Source organism: Lasioglossum baleicum, chromosome 9 (assembly GCF_051020765.1).
Source record: "Lasioglossum baleicum chromosome 9, iyLasBale1, whole genome shotgun sequence".
In the NCBI taxonomy this organism is placed as follows: domain Eukaryota; kingdom Metazoa; phylum Arthropoda; class Insecta; order Hymenoptera; family Halictidae; genus Lasioglossum; species Lasioglossum baleicum.
In genome coordinates this window covers 498295-510470 of record NC_134937.1, presented here as the reverse complement: position 1 = coordinate 510470, position 12176 = coordinate 498295, and the positions used below count along the sequence as shown (strand labels likewise).

The 12176-nt window shown below is 45.1% G+C and overlaps 1 protein-coding gene and 1 long non-coding RNA gene across 2 annotated transcripts in view; both read right to left on the bottom strand.

Annotated features, from left to right (window-relative positions):
• LOC143211891 (uncharacterized) overlaps positions 1-10721 on the bottom strand; it is a 32800-nt gene extending 22079 nt beyond the window's left edge. Inside the window, exon 1 of the long non-coding RNA XR_013009563.1 lies at positions 10538-10721. This is a non-coding gene — a long non-coding RNA (uncharacterized LOC143211891). The remainder of the gene's footprint in view (positions 1-10537) is intronic.
• LOC143212019 (uncharacterized) lies at positions 9670-10472 on the bottom strand. Its single transcript, XM_076430270.1, has 2 exons — positions 10460-10472; positions 9670-10388 (listed from the first exon to the last, which is right to left on the bottom strand). Exons 1-2 carry the CDS (start codon positions 10470-10472, stop codon positions 9670-9672), a joined length of 732 nt encoding a protein of 243 aa, XP_076286385.1.
• Positions 10722-12176: the final 1455 nt, after the last annotated feature.

The window sequence follows — 12176 nt, the reverse complement described above, 5'->3', positions numbered from 1 at the left end:
GAAACTGCGATTTAGATCAATCGTGAGCAGAAAAATTCAAAGATTCTTTTCTTTACATCTTTCAATGCCTACTATGTATATCTGGTTTATGTGTTGACCGTTTTCGATGACATTTCGGGTAATCGGATAGTGTTTTTTCATTTTCTTAGTTTTAAAAATCTTAAGCTTAATAAATATGGATTCGAAAAAATCGTTTGTCCCGCTGTTTCCAAAACCGTTGTGTAAACATGTTTAAACAATCATACTGTATTAATATTGGATATCACTGTATTTGAAAAAGTCTACAGAATCTTTTATATGGCGGGGGTAGCGAGCGCACGGTAACCCCAAGGAATCTGGTTAGACCGATTTGGTCTTTAATGTCTTTATGGTTATTACGGCTATTAACTCCTAAGGGTACGGCTGGTGGCACATTGCAGTTCGGCCATGGCACAACAAAAGCCCAAACTTCGTTTTTCAGGAGCTTTTGCTCGAAAAAGTATATTAACGGTTTCGGTGTTATTTCAGCCACTTGGCATAGTACCGTTACCGGTATTGTTCGGTATGTATATATATTTTACCGAGATTAAGTCCCTGATTTCACACAGTGAATTAAAGTTTCAAAGCGAAATGTTCAGCTCTGTACGAAGCATTAACGACATTAGATTCGAGACTAAAAGACTTGAATTTTTGGAGATGTTATGACATTTCGACGAACATTGCGCCGGACGGCGCACACGGTTTTCGCCGACATTTCACCGACTCCAGATTTGACCGGCAACAAATTTGATCGAATTGATTCAATCGATTGATGAAGTTAATCGCCATACGGTCTATCCATCTGTCACCAACTCCTCAAATCACTCGCCGATGTCGAGCCGCTCTCGAGCCGCCCGATGTGTAACGGATAGACTTGGGATCTGTATGCATTTATAGCAAAATTGAGCAGATGAAATTGATAGTTGTTGGAAAATTTTTAAAATTGAAAATGTCAATATATGATTTCTCCTTTATTAAAATCATTAAGGAAAGGGATGACATTCTTTTGAGTTTCTATTTCTTGTAATCAACGCTGACGTTTTTTATTTTGCATAAAGACCCGCTGTCTATCCGTAACACATCGGGCGGGTGGCCCGAACGTGGTCGACCTCGTCGGGCGCGTTCGGACAGAAGCGGACAATAATAACTCGCTCTCTTTTGTGGCAGCTAATTTCCTACATTTGCCACAAGATGGACAGATAGTCAAAGAAAGACCTTTCTCGCTGCTACCTGATCCGTCACCGATCTCTATATATACAGTCTTAAACCACCTTCCGATATCGCAGCGTCTCGGGCAGGGCCCGCCTTACTGATGAGTCCTCTAGCGGTTCAGGACTGGTCGGTCAGAGCTGTGACACACCTTTTTTGGCCATTCCGTCGCGATCCAGGCGGCGACCCTTGCAGCGACCCGTGCAGCTATTGGGTCGCTGCAAGGGTCGCTGCACGGGTCGCCGCAAGTTTCTGTGTTAAAGTCGAATAACTTTCGATAGAAAAGAGATAGAACGATGAATTTTTTTAAAAATTAAAGCTCTAACTTTGCAGAATATGCGGAAAGTAGGGAAATGATGGTACAAACGTTTTTTAACCTTGACAAAATTCGTTAAACCTGCACAATTTCAATAAAACTTTTTTGCAACATGCTGTACATCATTTCCCGTACATTCTTCCACGCTTATTTCAAATCTGGTTTCAGAATTTGTCTACCACCTCAGGATTTTCCAAAAAATCGAATTTTTTGTCAACGAAACATCATGAAATCATATTTTCGTTGAAATCCGATTGAGCTACACTTTTTTTTTTGGTGGTTTTATTAGGAAAGGATTGGGCTATTGCAAAATTATTTTTTTAACCTCGACCATCAACTGTATGGAGTCGAAAAATTTAAACTAATTCGTTTTTTACGTCTTTTTCGATGAGCCGTCACACAGTGGTCTGGATTGGAAAATCGTGTGCCTTTCTGCCCAAAAACGAACTTTCTCGTATCGATATCTATAAACATTGCTTCCCAAATGTTCACAGACCTCGGAAATGAAGAAAATAGTACAATTTAATAAATATAATAGTTGCAATAAACATTGAAAATAGGACATTTTAAGAGGAGGATTTTTCACGAGAAAAATTGCTTCTCTGTGATGCGGTGCCCTGACGTTCCTATTTAATATTATCTCTCGCTTTTTTTTTTATATTGAAGAGCAGACTTTTGTGATAAAAATCATATCTTTCTATTATTTATTAACGTAAATACTCTATTTATATAATAATGCTCAATGCCGTAAGAAAAATTTGTGAAGTCCATTCCATTTAAGATGGTATATCTTTAAAGTTTAGCCGAGTTTAGCTTTCTAATTAATTGGAATATTTTTAGTACACCTTCCTTCTAAATAATCATGAAAAAATTAATTCCGCCCCTCTCCGCCCGCTCAAATTATTATTGTTTAAAGCCATTAAAGTTGGTAATAGAATGTTTGCGAGGTATATTGTTGGTACAAATTATTATCAGATGACTTCACATAGCGAAAAATGTAAGATTTTAGTGTTAAATATTGCATCCGAGGTAATTCTTTAGTATTAAAATATAATAGAAGTTTTTCAATTCTGTTTCGTTCTGATATTTCGCTCACCTCTAGTAAAATAAAGATATAAGGTAGTAGGCTCGTTTCGTTTTTTAATCATTATAAATTATTATAAAAAATATCTTTGACACGCTTGTAATGCGTTTTTACCTTTACGGTAATTTTTTTTGTGTATGTTGATTGCAACAAGACTTCTCAAATTTATATTTTACGTATTCCATAAAACGTTACACATGTGTGAAACATAAATATAAAAAATACATATTTAGAAAGTAAAAAATAGTATGTACGATTATATTCCAAAAATTTTTTTTTAAATCAAAAATATCAATGAAAATTTATAAAAAATTATTGTTTAACAAATGCAAAAAATATTTAATTACCTATAGTTAAAAATGACTATTTTTTAAATATTTTTAGTGAAAATTTCATTGCAGTATCTCTACTGGTTCAAAAGTTATAACAAAATGGCACACGATTTTCCAATCCAGACCACTGTGCGTCAGTGATTTAAATTTTGAACAAAATATGTTTATATTCCTTGGAGTTTCCACTGTAAAATTAGCCCTTCAAAAGAAATGGAGATATAAAAATTGGCGTCACAAGGAGCTGGCAACGGACGCTGTATACGACTAAATAACCCCATTTACACCTCGAGAATAATATTAGCAACCAGTCTTGACCAACGATGCCTTTTTAAGTGAAAGGTAACAACCCTGGAACAGACATTTTCTGACGTAAGGATCGACAGCGTCGGTCCTGAAATTACATATTTCATTCACGTAGTGAAAAAACATTTTAGATTTGTCTATGTCCAACAAGTGATCCAATACACTGCCTCGTAAGTACGAGCGATAGCGGAACAGCAGTGGGTTAGGATACGATACCGTTACCGCCCACTACATACTACGCAATTGTAGGGGATGGCGGCAAGACGCCAACACGCATGGATTCGAACTGGTGACATTGTACTTGGTGTAAGCCTGAGAAGAAGGTTCCCAGGCAGGATTACGGTGACGTGTCTAGGTGCGAATGCGCGGACGATTGGATCAGAGTGGAGGAGGCAGGACTCGTTTCACACGCATTTTCGGCTGTATTGAAATACTTATTACAGCGGTCACACATACTACGCAGCGTGCGCCATCGAAGTCAACACATTGAGACTACGGGCGCGCGGCTGGGGTCGGGCTAGGCAGACCCAGGCAGACCCAACCCGGTAGACTCGATTTCTTTCAGTGCCGTTCCCGGGGCTGTTCTCTACAGAGAGATTTATGACAGGTCATTACTATTGAGCTGGAAGTCGACACTTCCTCGACCAACACGTTTTGACTGTAATTTTTCAAATCACTCGACGAAGTCGAGCCACTCTCGGGCCGCTTGATATGTCACGAATAGACTGCGGATCTTTATGCATTTATAGCAAACTTGAGTAGATGAAATTGATAGTTGTTGGAAAATTTTTTAAATTGAAGATGTCAATATATGATTTCTCCTCTATTAAAATCATTAAGGGAAGAGATGACATTCAATTTAGTTTCTATTTCCTGTAATCGACGCTGACATTTTTTATTTTGCATAAAGATCCGCAGTCTATCCGTGACACACTATCAGGTGGCCCGGTGGCCCGAGAGTGGCTCGACTTCGTCGAGCGCGTTCAGACGTCAGACAGAAGCGGACAAGTTCGTGCGAACGCAGAATTGAATCTCGAGTAGCGCGAAAACTCGCTCGCCCGAACTTGTCCGATTCTTTCCGAACCCGCCCGACGAGATCGAGACACTCCCGGGCAGCTCGAAACCCCTTGGCAGCCCGATGCACTCGGGTAGCTTGAAACGCGCTCGAGCCGAAAATGATAAATTTCAACACTCTACACCTACCGAACCTTAAAAGTAACTGGTAAATGTTTCTTTGTATGAAAGTGATGAGATTGATTTTATTTAGACTTTATGCAGCTCTCCTTGTAATATGTTAATGTATTAGCTCGTTCGGAAAGTCATTTCGTTTTCTCCTTTGCTGAAGAAACAATTCAATTCAATTTGATTTCTATTTCTTGCAATCGATATAGTAAATTTTTATTTTGCATAAAGATACGCAGTCTATCCGTGACACACTATCAGGTGGCCCGGTGGCCCGAGGGTGGCTCGACTTCGTCGAGCGCGTTCAGACGTCAGACAGAAGCGGACAAGTTCGTGCGAACGCAGAATTGAATCTCGAGTAGCGTGAAAACTCGCTCGCCCGAACTTGTCCGATTCTTTCCGAACCCGCCCGACGAGATCGAGACACTCCCGGGCAGCTCGAAACCCCTTGGCAGCCCGATGCACTCGGGTAGCTTGAAACGCGCTCGAGCCGAAAATGATAAATTTCAACACTCTACACCTACCGAACCTTAAAAGTAACTGGTAAATGTTTCTTTGTATGAAAGTGATGAGATTGATTTTATTTAGACTTTATGCAGCTCTCCTTGTAATATGTTAATGTATTAGCTCGTTCGGAAAGTCATTTCGTTTTCTCCTTTGCTGAAGAAACAATTCAATTCAATTTGATTTCTATTTCTTGCAATCGATATAGTAAATTTTTATTTTGCATAAAGATACGCAGTCTATCCGTGACACACTATCAGGTGGCCCGGTGGCCCGAGAGTGGCTCGACTTCGTCGAGCGCGTTCAGACGTCAGACAGAAGCGGACAAGTTCGTGCGAACGCAGAATTGAATCTCGAGTAGCGCGAAAACTCGCTCGCCCGAACTTGTCCGATTCTTTCCGAACCCGCCCGACGAGATCGAGACACTCCCGGGCAGCTCGAAACCCCTTGGCAGCCCGATGCACTCGGGTAGCTTGAAACGCGCTCGAGCCGAAAATGATAAATTTCAACACTCTACACCTACTGAACCTTAAAAGTAACTGGTAAATGTTTCTTTGTATGAAAGTGATGAGATTGATTTTATTTAGACTTTATGCAGCTCTCCTTGTAATATGTTAATGTATTAGCTCGTTCGGAAAGTCATTTCGTTTTCTCCTTTGCTGAAGAAACAATTCAATTCAATTTGATTTCTATTTCTTGCAATCGATATAGTAAATTTTTATTTTGCATAAAGATACGCAGACTATCCGTGACACACCATCGGGTGGCCTGGTGGCCCGAGAGTGGCTCGACTTCGTCGAGCGCGTTCAGACGTCAGACAGAAGCGGACAAGTTCGTGCGAACTGGTGCGAACGCAGAATTGAATCTCGAGTAGCGCGAAAACTCGCTCGCCCGAACTTGTCCGATTCTTTCCGAACCCGCCCGACGAGATCGAGACACTCCCGGGCAGCCCGATGCACTCGGGTAGCTGGAAACGCGCTCGAGCCGAAAATTATAAATTAAGTTTCTTTTCCCTTCTACGACACATTTTTTTTGCACGAAGACGTTTCAACCCTCTACACCTACCGAACCTTAAAAGTAACTGGTAAATGTTTCTTTGTATGAAAATGATGAGATTGATTTTATTTAGACTTTATGCAGCTCTCCTATTGTAATATGTTAATGTATTAGCTCGTTCGGAAAGTCATTTCGTTTTCTCCTTTGCTGAAGAAATAATTCAATTCAATTTAGTTTCTATTTCCTGTAATCGACGCTGACATTTTTTATTTTGCAGAAAGATCCGCAGTCTAGTAATGACAAACGGAAGCATTGCCATCCCTACACGATAAACAAAATTACTTTCCGAACGACCTGATAGTATGTAGTATGTAATTTAAATAAAAATATTAATTTTTGTCAGTAAAAAGAAAGACTGCTGCTGCTGCTGCTACACATTTGTACAATAGACATTTACTTTACCGACATCTTAATGTGGAAGATCCACATCAGCGCGACCAGCTCTGTATCACCTTACCGGGGCGAGAGACCCCCTGCTCCCTAGTACAAGGCCTGTACGTGCCTGTATGGCGCTGCGTACGGCATTCGAAACATTGGCGCGACTGTGTTGCCCTCTTACGGTGAGGCAAAATCCCCCACCGTTTTCCGTGCAGCCTCGCGGCAGCAGGGATCCAAAACGCGACATTGCTGCCCGGTGCAGCCCTGGTTGTCTGGGTACATTGCACTATTCAGGTACTTTTAAGATTTTTTCTTTTGGCCTATTCCTAGCTGTCGCCCAGCAAGAAAGCTGGCTTGAGCCTGTCCTTGCTCACGTTTACCTCTCGCTGACCTATCTTGACTACGAAATTCTTAGGGCTACGACTTAGCACTAAATACGGTCCCTCGTACGGCGGTTGAAGCGGTTTTTTAACCGCGTCGCGACGAACCAACACATGCGATGCCGTCTCGAGTTCCTTGAACACAAACACCTGCTTGTGCCCATGATGCGCCTTCGGGGCCGGTTCCAATGACCTCATGTGGCCTCGCAACTGCTCCACGAAAACGGATATTATCCGCCTGATCATTGCCCGCGATCAGGTCACCGGGTAGACGCAACGTCTCCCCATAAACCATTTCTGCGGGCGTAGTCCCGCTGTCCTCCTTCACTGCTGCCCTGATGCCGAGCAACACTGCCGGGAGCGATTCTGTCCAGGTTTCCTCCCGGCGACACATGATTGCCGCTTTAAGCTGCCGATGAAGGCGCTCGACAGCTCCGTTGGCCTGCGGGTGGTAGGCGGATGTCCGATGATGCTCCGCTCCTAACGCCCTTGCCCATAACTTGAACAACACGGACTCGAATTGCCGGCCCTGATCCGTGGTTACCCTGAGAGGCACTCCGTACCGCGCAATCCAGCCCTCGAAAAGCGCTCGCGCGACGGTCTCCGCACTGATGTCCTCCACAGGGAAAACCTCCGGCCATCTGGAAAATCTATCGATTACCGTTACACAGTGTGTGTAACCTCTAGAATGTGGCAGCGGTCCCACAATGTCCACATGTATGTGGTCGAAGCGCGCGGTGGGAGTAACAAACTCCCCAACCGGCGTCGACACGTGTCGTGTAACCTTCGCTCGCTGACACTCCAAGCAACCCCTGGCCCAGGTACTGCAGTCCTTCTTGATGGATGGCCAGACGAAACGCTGCGTAACCAGCTTTACTGTCGCTTTGGGTCCGGCGTGCGCCAGATTGTGCAGGCTGTTGAAAACACTCCTCCTGAACGCCCCTGTGATTAGCGGACGAGCTTGTCCCATCGATATGTCACAGAACACGTCCACATTGGGCTGCAGGAAATGGATCTTCCTAATAATCAAGCCTCTAGGGTCCGCCATCAGTTGGCGAAGTTCGCCATCAGTCCTCTGTGCCTCTGCAAGCGCCCGGTAGTCCAGTGGCGTTATCACCTCCTCGATGCGGGACAGAGCATCGGCGGGGGCGTTTTCGATGCCCTTCACGTGCTGAATGTCTGAGGAAAATTGAGCAACATAATTCAGGTAACGGAATTGTATTGGTGTGCATCTTTCCGGTTTCTGACTGAGGGCAAAAGTTAGTGGCTTGTGGTCGGTGTAGATGGTGAACACTCGCCCCTCCACAGCATGGCGAAAATATTTGACCGCCGAATACACTGCCAGCAGCTCTCTATCGTATGCGCTGTACTTCTTCTGCGCTGGGTTAAGCTTCCTGGAAAAGAAAGCTAGTGGTTCCCATGTGTCACCCCGAAGCTGCTGTAGCACCGCTCCAACTGCGACGTCTGAGGCATCCACCATCATGGCCAGTTTAGCCCTGGATGACGGGTGCGCCAGTGTGGCTGCGTTAGCCAAAGCTGTCTTCGTCTTCTCGAACGCGGCCTCTGCCTCTGGTGACCAGTCCACCTTGTCGCCTTTCTTCCCGGTTGTCACACAGCCCACTAGCGGGGCCTGGATCTCTGCTGCTCCAGTCATGCAGCGTCGGTAAAAGTTCACCATGCCGAGGAACCTGCTGAGCTCTGCCTGGTTCACCGGTCTGGGGTATCTCGCAATGGCCTCCACCTTATCGGGCGTAGGCCGGATCCCTGCCTCGCTGACCGTGAAACCTAGGAATGATAATTCCGGCACGCCAAACTCGCACTTCGCCGAGTTAATTACTACCCCATATTCTTCGAACCGCTGAAACAGCTGTTCCAGGTGTTTCATATGTTGCTCTTTCGAGTCCGAAGCTGTCAACACATCGTCTATGTACACATATACGCCGTCCAACCCGCGCACGACCTCGTCCATGAACCGTTGGAACGTTTGCGCGGCGTTTCGCAGCCCGAAAGTCATTACCGGAAATTCAAATAGCCCGAACGGCGTCGTAATAGCCGTTTTCTGCACGTCCTCTTCCGCCACTGGAATTTGGTGATACGCGCGCACCAAATCTATCTTGGAAAATATTGTCTTCCCGTGCAGGTTTTGCGCGAAGTCCTGAATATGCGGCACTGGGTACGCATCAGGTATCGTTCTGCTGTTTAACGCGCGATAGTCCCCGCACGGGCGCCACTCACTGTTCTTTTTCGGCACTAAATGTAACGGCGATGCCCACGAGCTCTTTGACGGACGCGCGATGCCCTGCTGCAGCATATACTCGAACTCCTGCCTCGCTGCCTTCAACCTGTCCGTGGTCAGCCGTCGCGGCTTCTGTGATATAGGTGGGCCCGGTGTGGTAAGGATGTGATGTCTCACATCGTGTTTGCCCGCGCTACCGCACACCGAAGGCCGCGTGATACACCCGTATTTTTTAAGCAAGGCGTACACTGCACTGTCTGCTACTGGCGCCACGCACTGCGCCGTTTCAACCCCTCCGGACGGTATTGTTCCGGACACTGAAAGACCGGTAACTTTGTCGATTAGCCGGCGGTCCTGGACATCCGGCAACAAACCGAACCGCGCCAAAAAATCCGCGCCAATAATGGGTCGCTCTTTGTCCGCTATAATAAACGTCCACGGAAACGCTCGACGCAATCCTAAATTTACATTCACTGTTATTTGTCCATATGTGTTAATTAGCGTCCCGTTCGCTGCTGTCAGTAAAAAGGTCGATCTAGCTCGCGCACCATTCACTTTCTTTCGCGGAAACACACTCACCTCAGCCCCGGTATCGACCAGGTACTGGGCTTTCGTTGCTGCGTCCGTGACGAACAGGCGACGTATGGACCGATCAGGGCCGCTCGCCGCCATTAGCGGCTCTGCTGGTCGTTTCCCGCACTGTAACTGCACGGCCGCGTGCACTTCGTTGCTCTCTCCTTGAAGCGCCAATGGTACCAGCAGACACCTTTTGGGCGCTCTTGCGATCTTCCTCTGGAACTCTCTCGATATCTGCCGCCGGACGCACTCCGGCTCCTCCGTCGCCCTCTGTCTTCCAATTTTGATGTTACCATTTCAGCTATCTGCTCCACGAGGGCGTTGATGTCACCGACCGCCGCGACGTTGCTCGCCGCCGGTATGGGTTGACTCTGAGCCGTTGCCACCTCGCCAACTCGATCCGCTAGGACGGCCATCTTGTCGAGCTCGACGCCATCTTGTGTGGCCAACACCGATTGCATGCTTACCGGTAGCCTGCTAATCCAGAGAGTCTTTATAAATTCGTCGGGCACTTTTCCTCCTGCCAGACTTCTCATATGCCGCAAAAACTGCGACGGTGTCCTATCCCCTTTCTCCTCGTGCTCGAGGAGCTGCTTCATTTTCCGCTGCTTCGATACCGACAGCCGCTCGATCAATGCCTGCTTCAACGCTTGATACCGGTTTTTATCCGGTGGGTTCAGCATTATATCCTCAACCTCTGTTGCCGACTTGGAATCCAACTGAGCTACCACGTGGTAGTACTTGGTGTCCTCCTGCGTTATTCCCCGCAGGGCAAACTGCGCGTCCAAGTTCGCAAACCATAGCTCTGGCTTTTCTGGCCAGAACTTCGCCGCGTGTACCGCCACAGCCAATTTTGCGCTACAGCGTCTTCCACTCTTGACGTACTCGGGGTCACCATTGTAGGTATGCTCCTACCAACGGGGACAGACTGAATAATAATGAGGAACACGTGCGTATGCTAACCTCTAGTTTATTTGCTCTGCGTCTTACAATACTTCACGCGTGGACGACTAGAGGAGACTGCTTGCTTAGGGCGCCGAGAGTGCCTCGAGGAGAAGTCCCTAGGCATCTCGTCGCCTGACTCTGCCAGTTGGCAGTGGTGCTGATTACGCCATCTGCGGGAGTGCTAGGGAGTTACATACTGCTCCCTACATGCATATATAGAAAATATAACTAGGAAATATAACCATAAACTAATCACCCAGCACAACTCACGATGGTAAACAACAGCTGCCCTGATAGCACAACGGACTCCACGGGGAGTGACGAAAACGCGCATAGGTTGACTCCACCTGGAACAACCTGGAACCGTCTGGATGCAGCCCACGGGGAATGCAGCTTTCTGCAGTCCAGCTGGAACGCCACTCTATCCTGGATTCCGCTTCCCCGCAAGATGGCAGCACGGTCGCACTGATTAATGCGGCGAATGCCGTTATACAGGCACCGACGAGATACTATTAAAGACTGCCAGCCTTACGGGAGTTGGCGAGCCTAAAATTTTTCGGTGTTCTCTTACGCCCTCTAGGATATATTCTGACTGGAGTGAGAAACAGGAGGCCACCGACGGCATTTCGTCGGTGCAGAAGACACTGTATGTATCGTGTTAGCAACGCGCCCGCGCGCTACACTCCCCAGCGTACCTTTACTATATCCGTGTGCGCTGCTTGTGCGCTTATGCCAGCCACAATCTATTTTTAGCACTTGCCATGTTGCCATGTTGCATTGCTTTACGGCGGAAACGAAACTGAAATTCGGCTGTCGAGCCGTCGAGCGTATGAATGGCAATCTGGAGCTAGCATTCGGGTCCCCGTGCAGCGGGGATTTTTTTTTATTTTTATTTTTCATTACTTTTTTAATTACATTTTTTAACCTTCCAAAAAATTAAAAATATAAAAACTATGTTCAAAATATGTATTCATTTAAAATAGAAACGTTTTGTTACTGTCATAATTGCATTAATAAAAATATATTAATACCTTATTATACCTATAGGTATATGATCGAGAACAGGTTGATGGTATTTATTTGGACTGATTGGAGAATACGAAAATGCAGGAAGTATTTTTTAGTTTATGAAACAATTTGAAGATTTATTAGTTGTCAAACAAATAATAAAATAAATTGTATAATATATATAAATTGATTTTATACTAGCATACACAAGTTTATTTGATCTTCTGTCTTCCTATAATAAAAAAATACAGTCATAACTATAATTATAATAGAATTTCATAAAATATTGAGGTTATTGTAAACTCATCTTTTTTCGCAATGATGCTCTAATTTCATTGCTTATAAAATGTAACATAATTAAACTACAATTATCCTAATAACGTAGAATGTAGTACATATTAAGTTTTAATTACCAGGATTTTCTTATTCGACGTTAAGCACCCTTTACTGCTTCTCGTAATTTACGTATATGTACATTAGGCTGGACTTTATTTTTCGACCATGAAATTTTTTGGTCCCGTAAACCAGAATTGTAACAAATGTTGAGAAAATGATCTGGAAAAATGTTGGGGCCGATTCGATCATGGGAAAATGAGGCGCAGCAAATTTGAAAATTTTGAATTTTTTAAATCTTGACATAAATAGACGT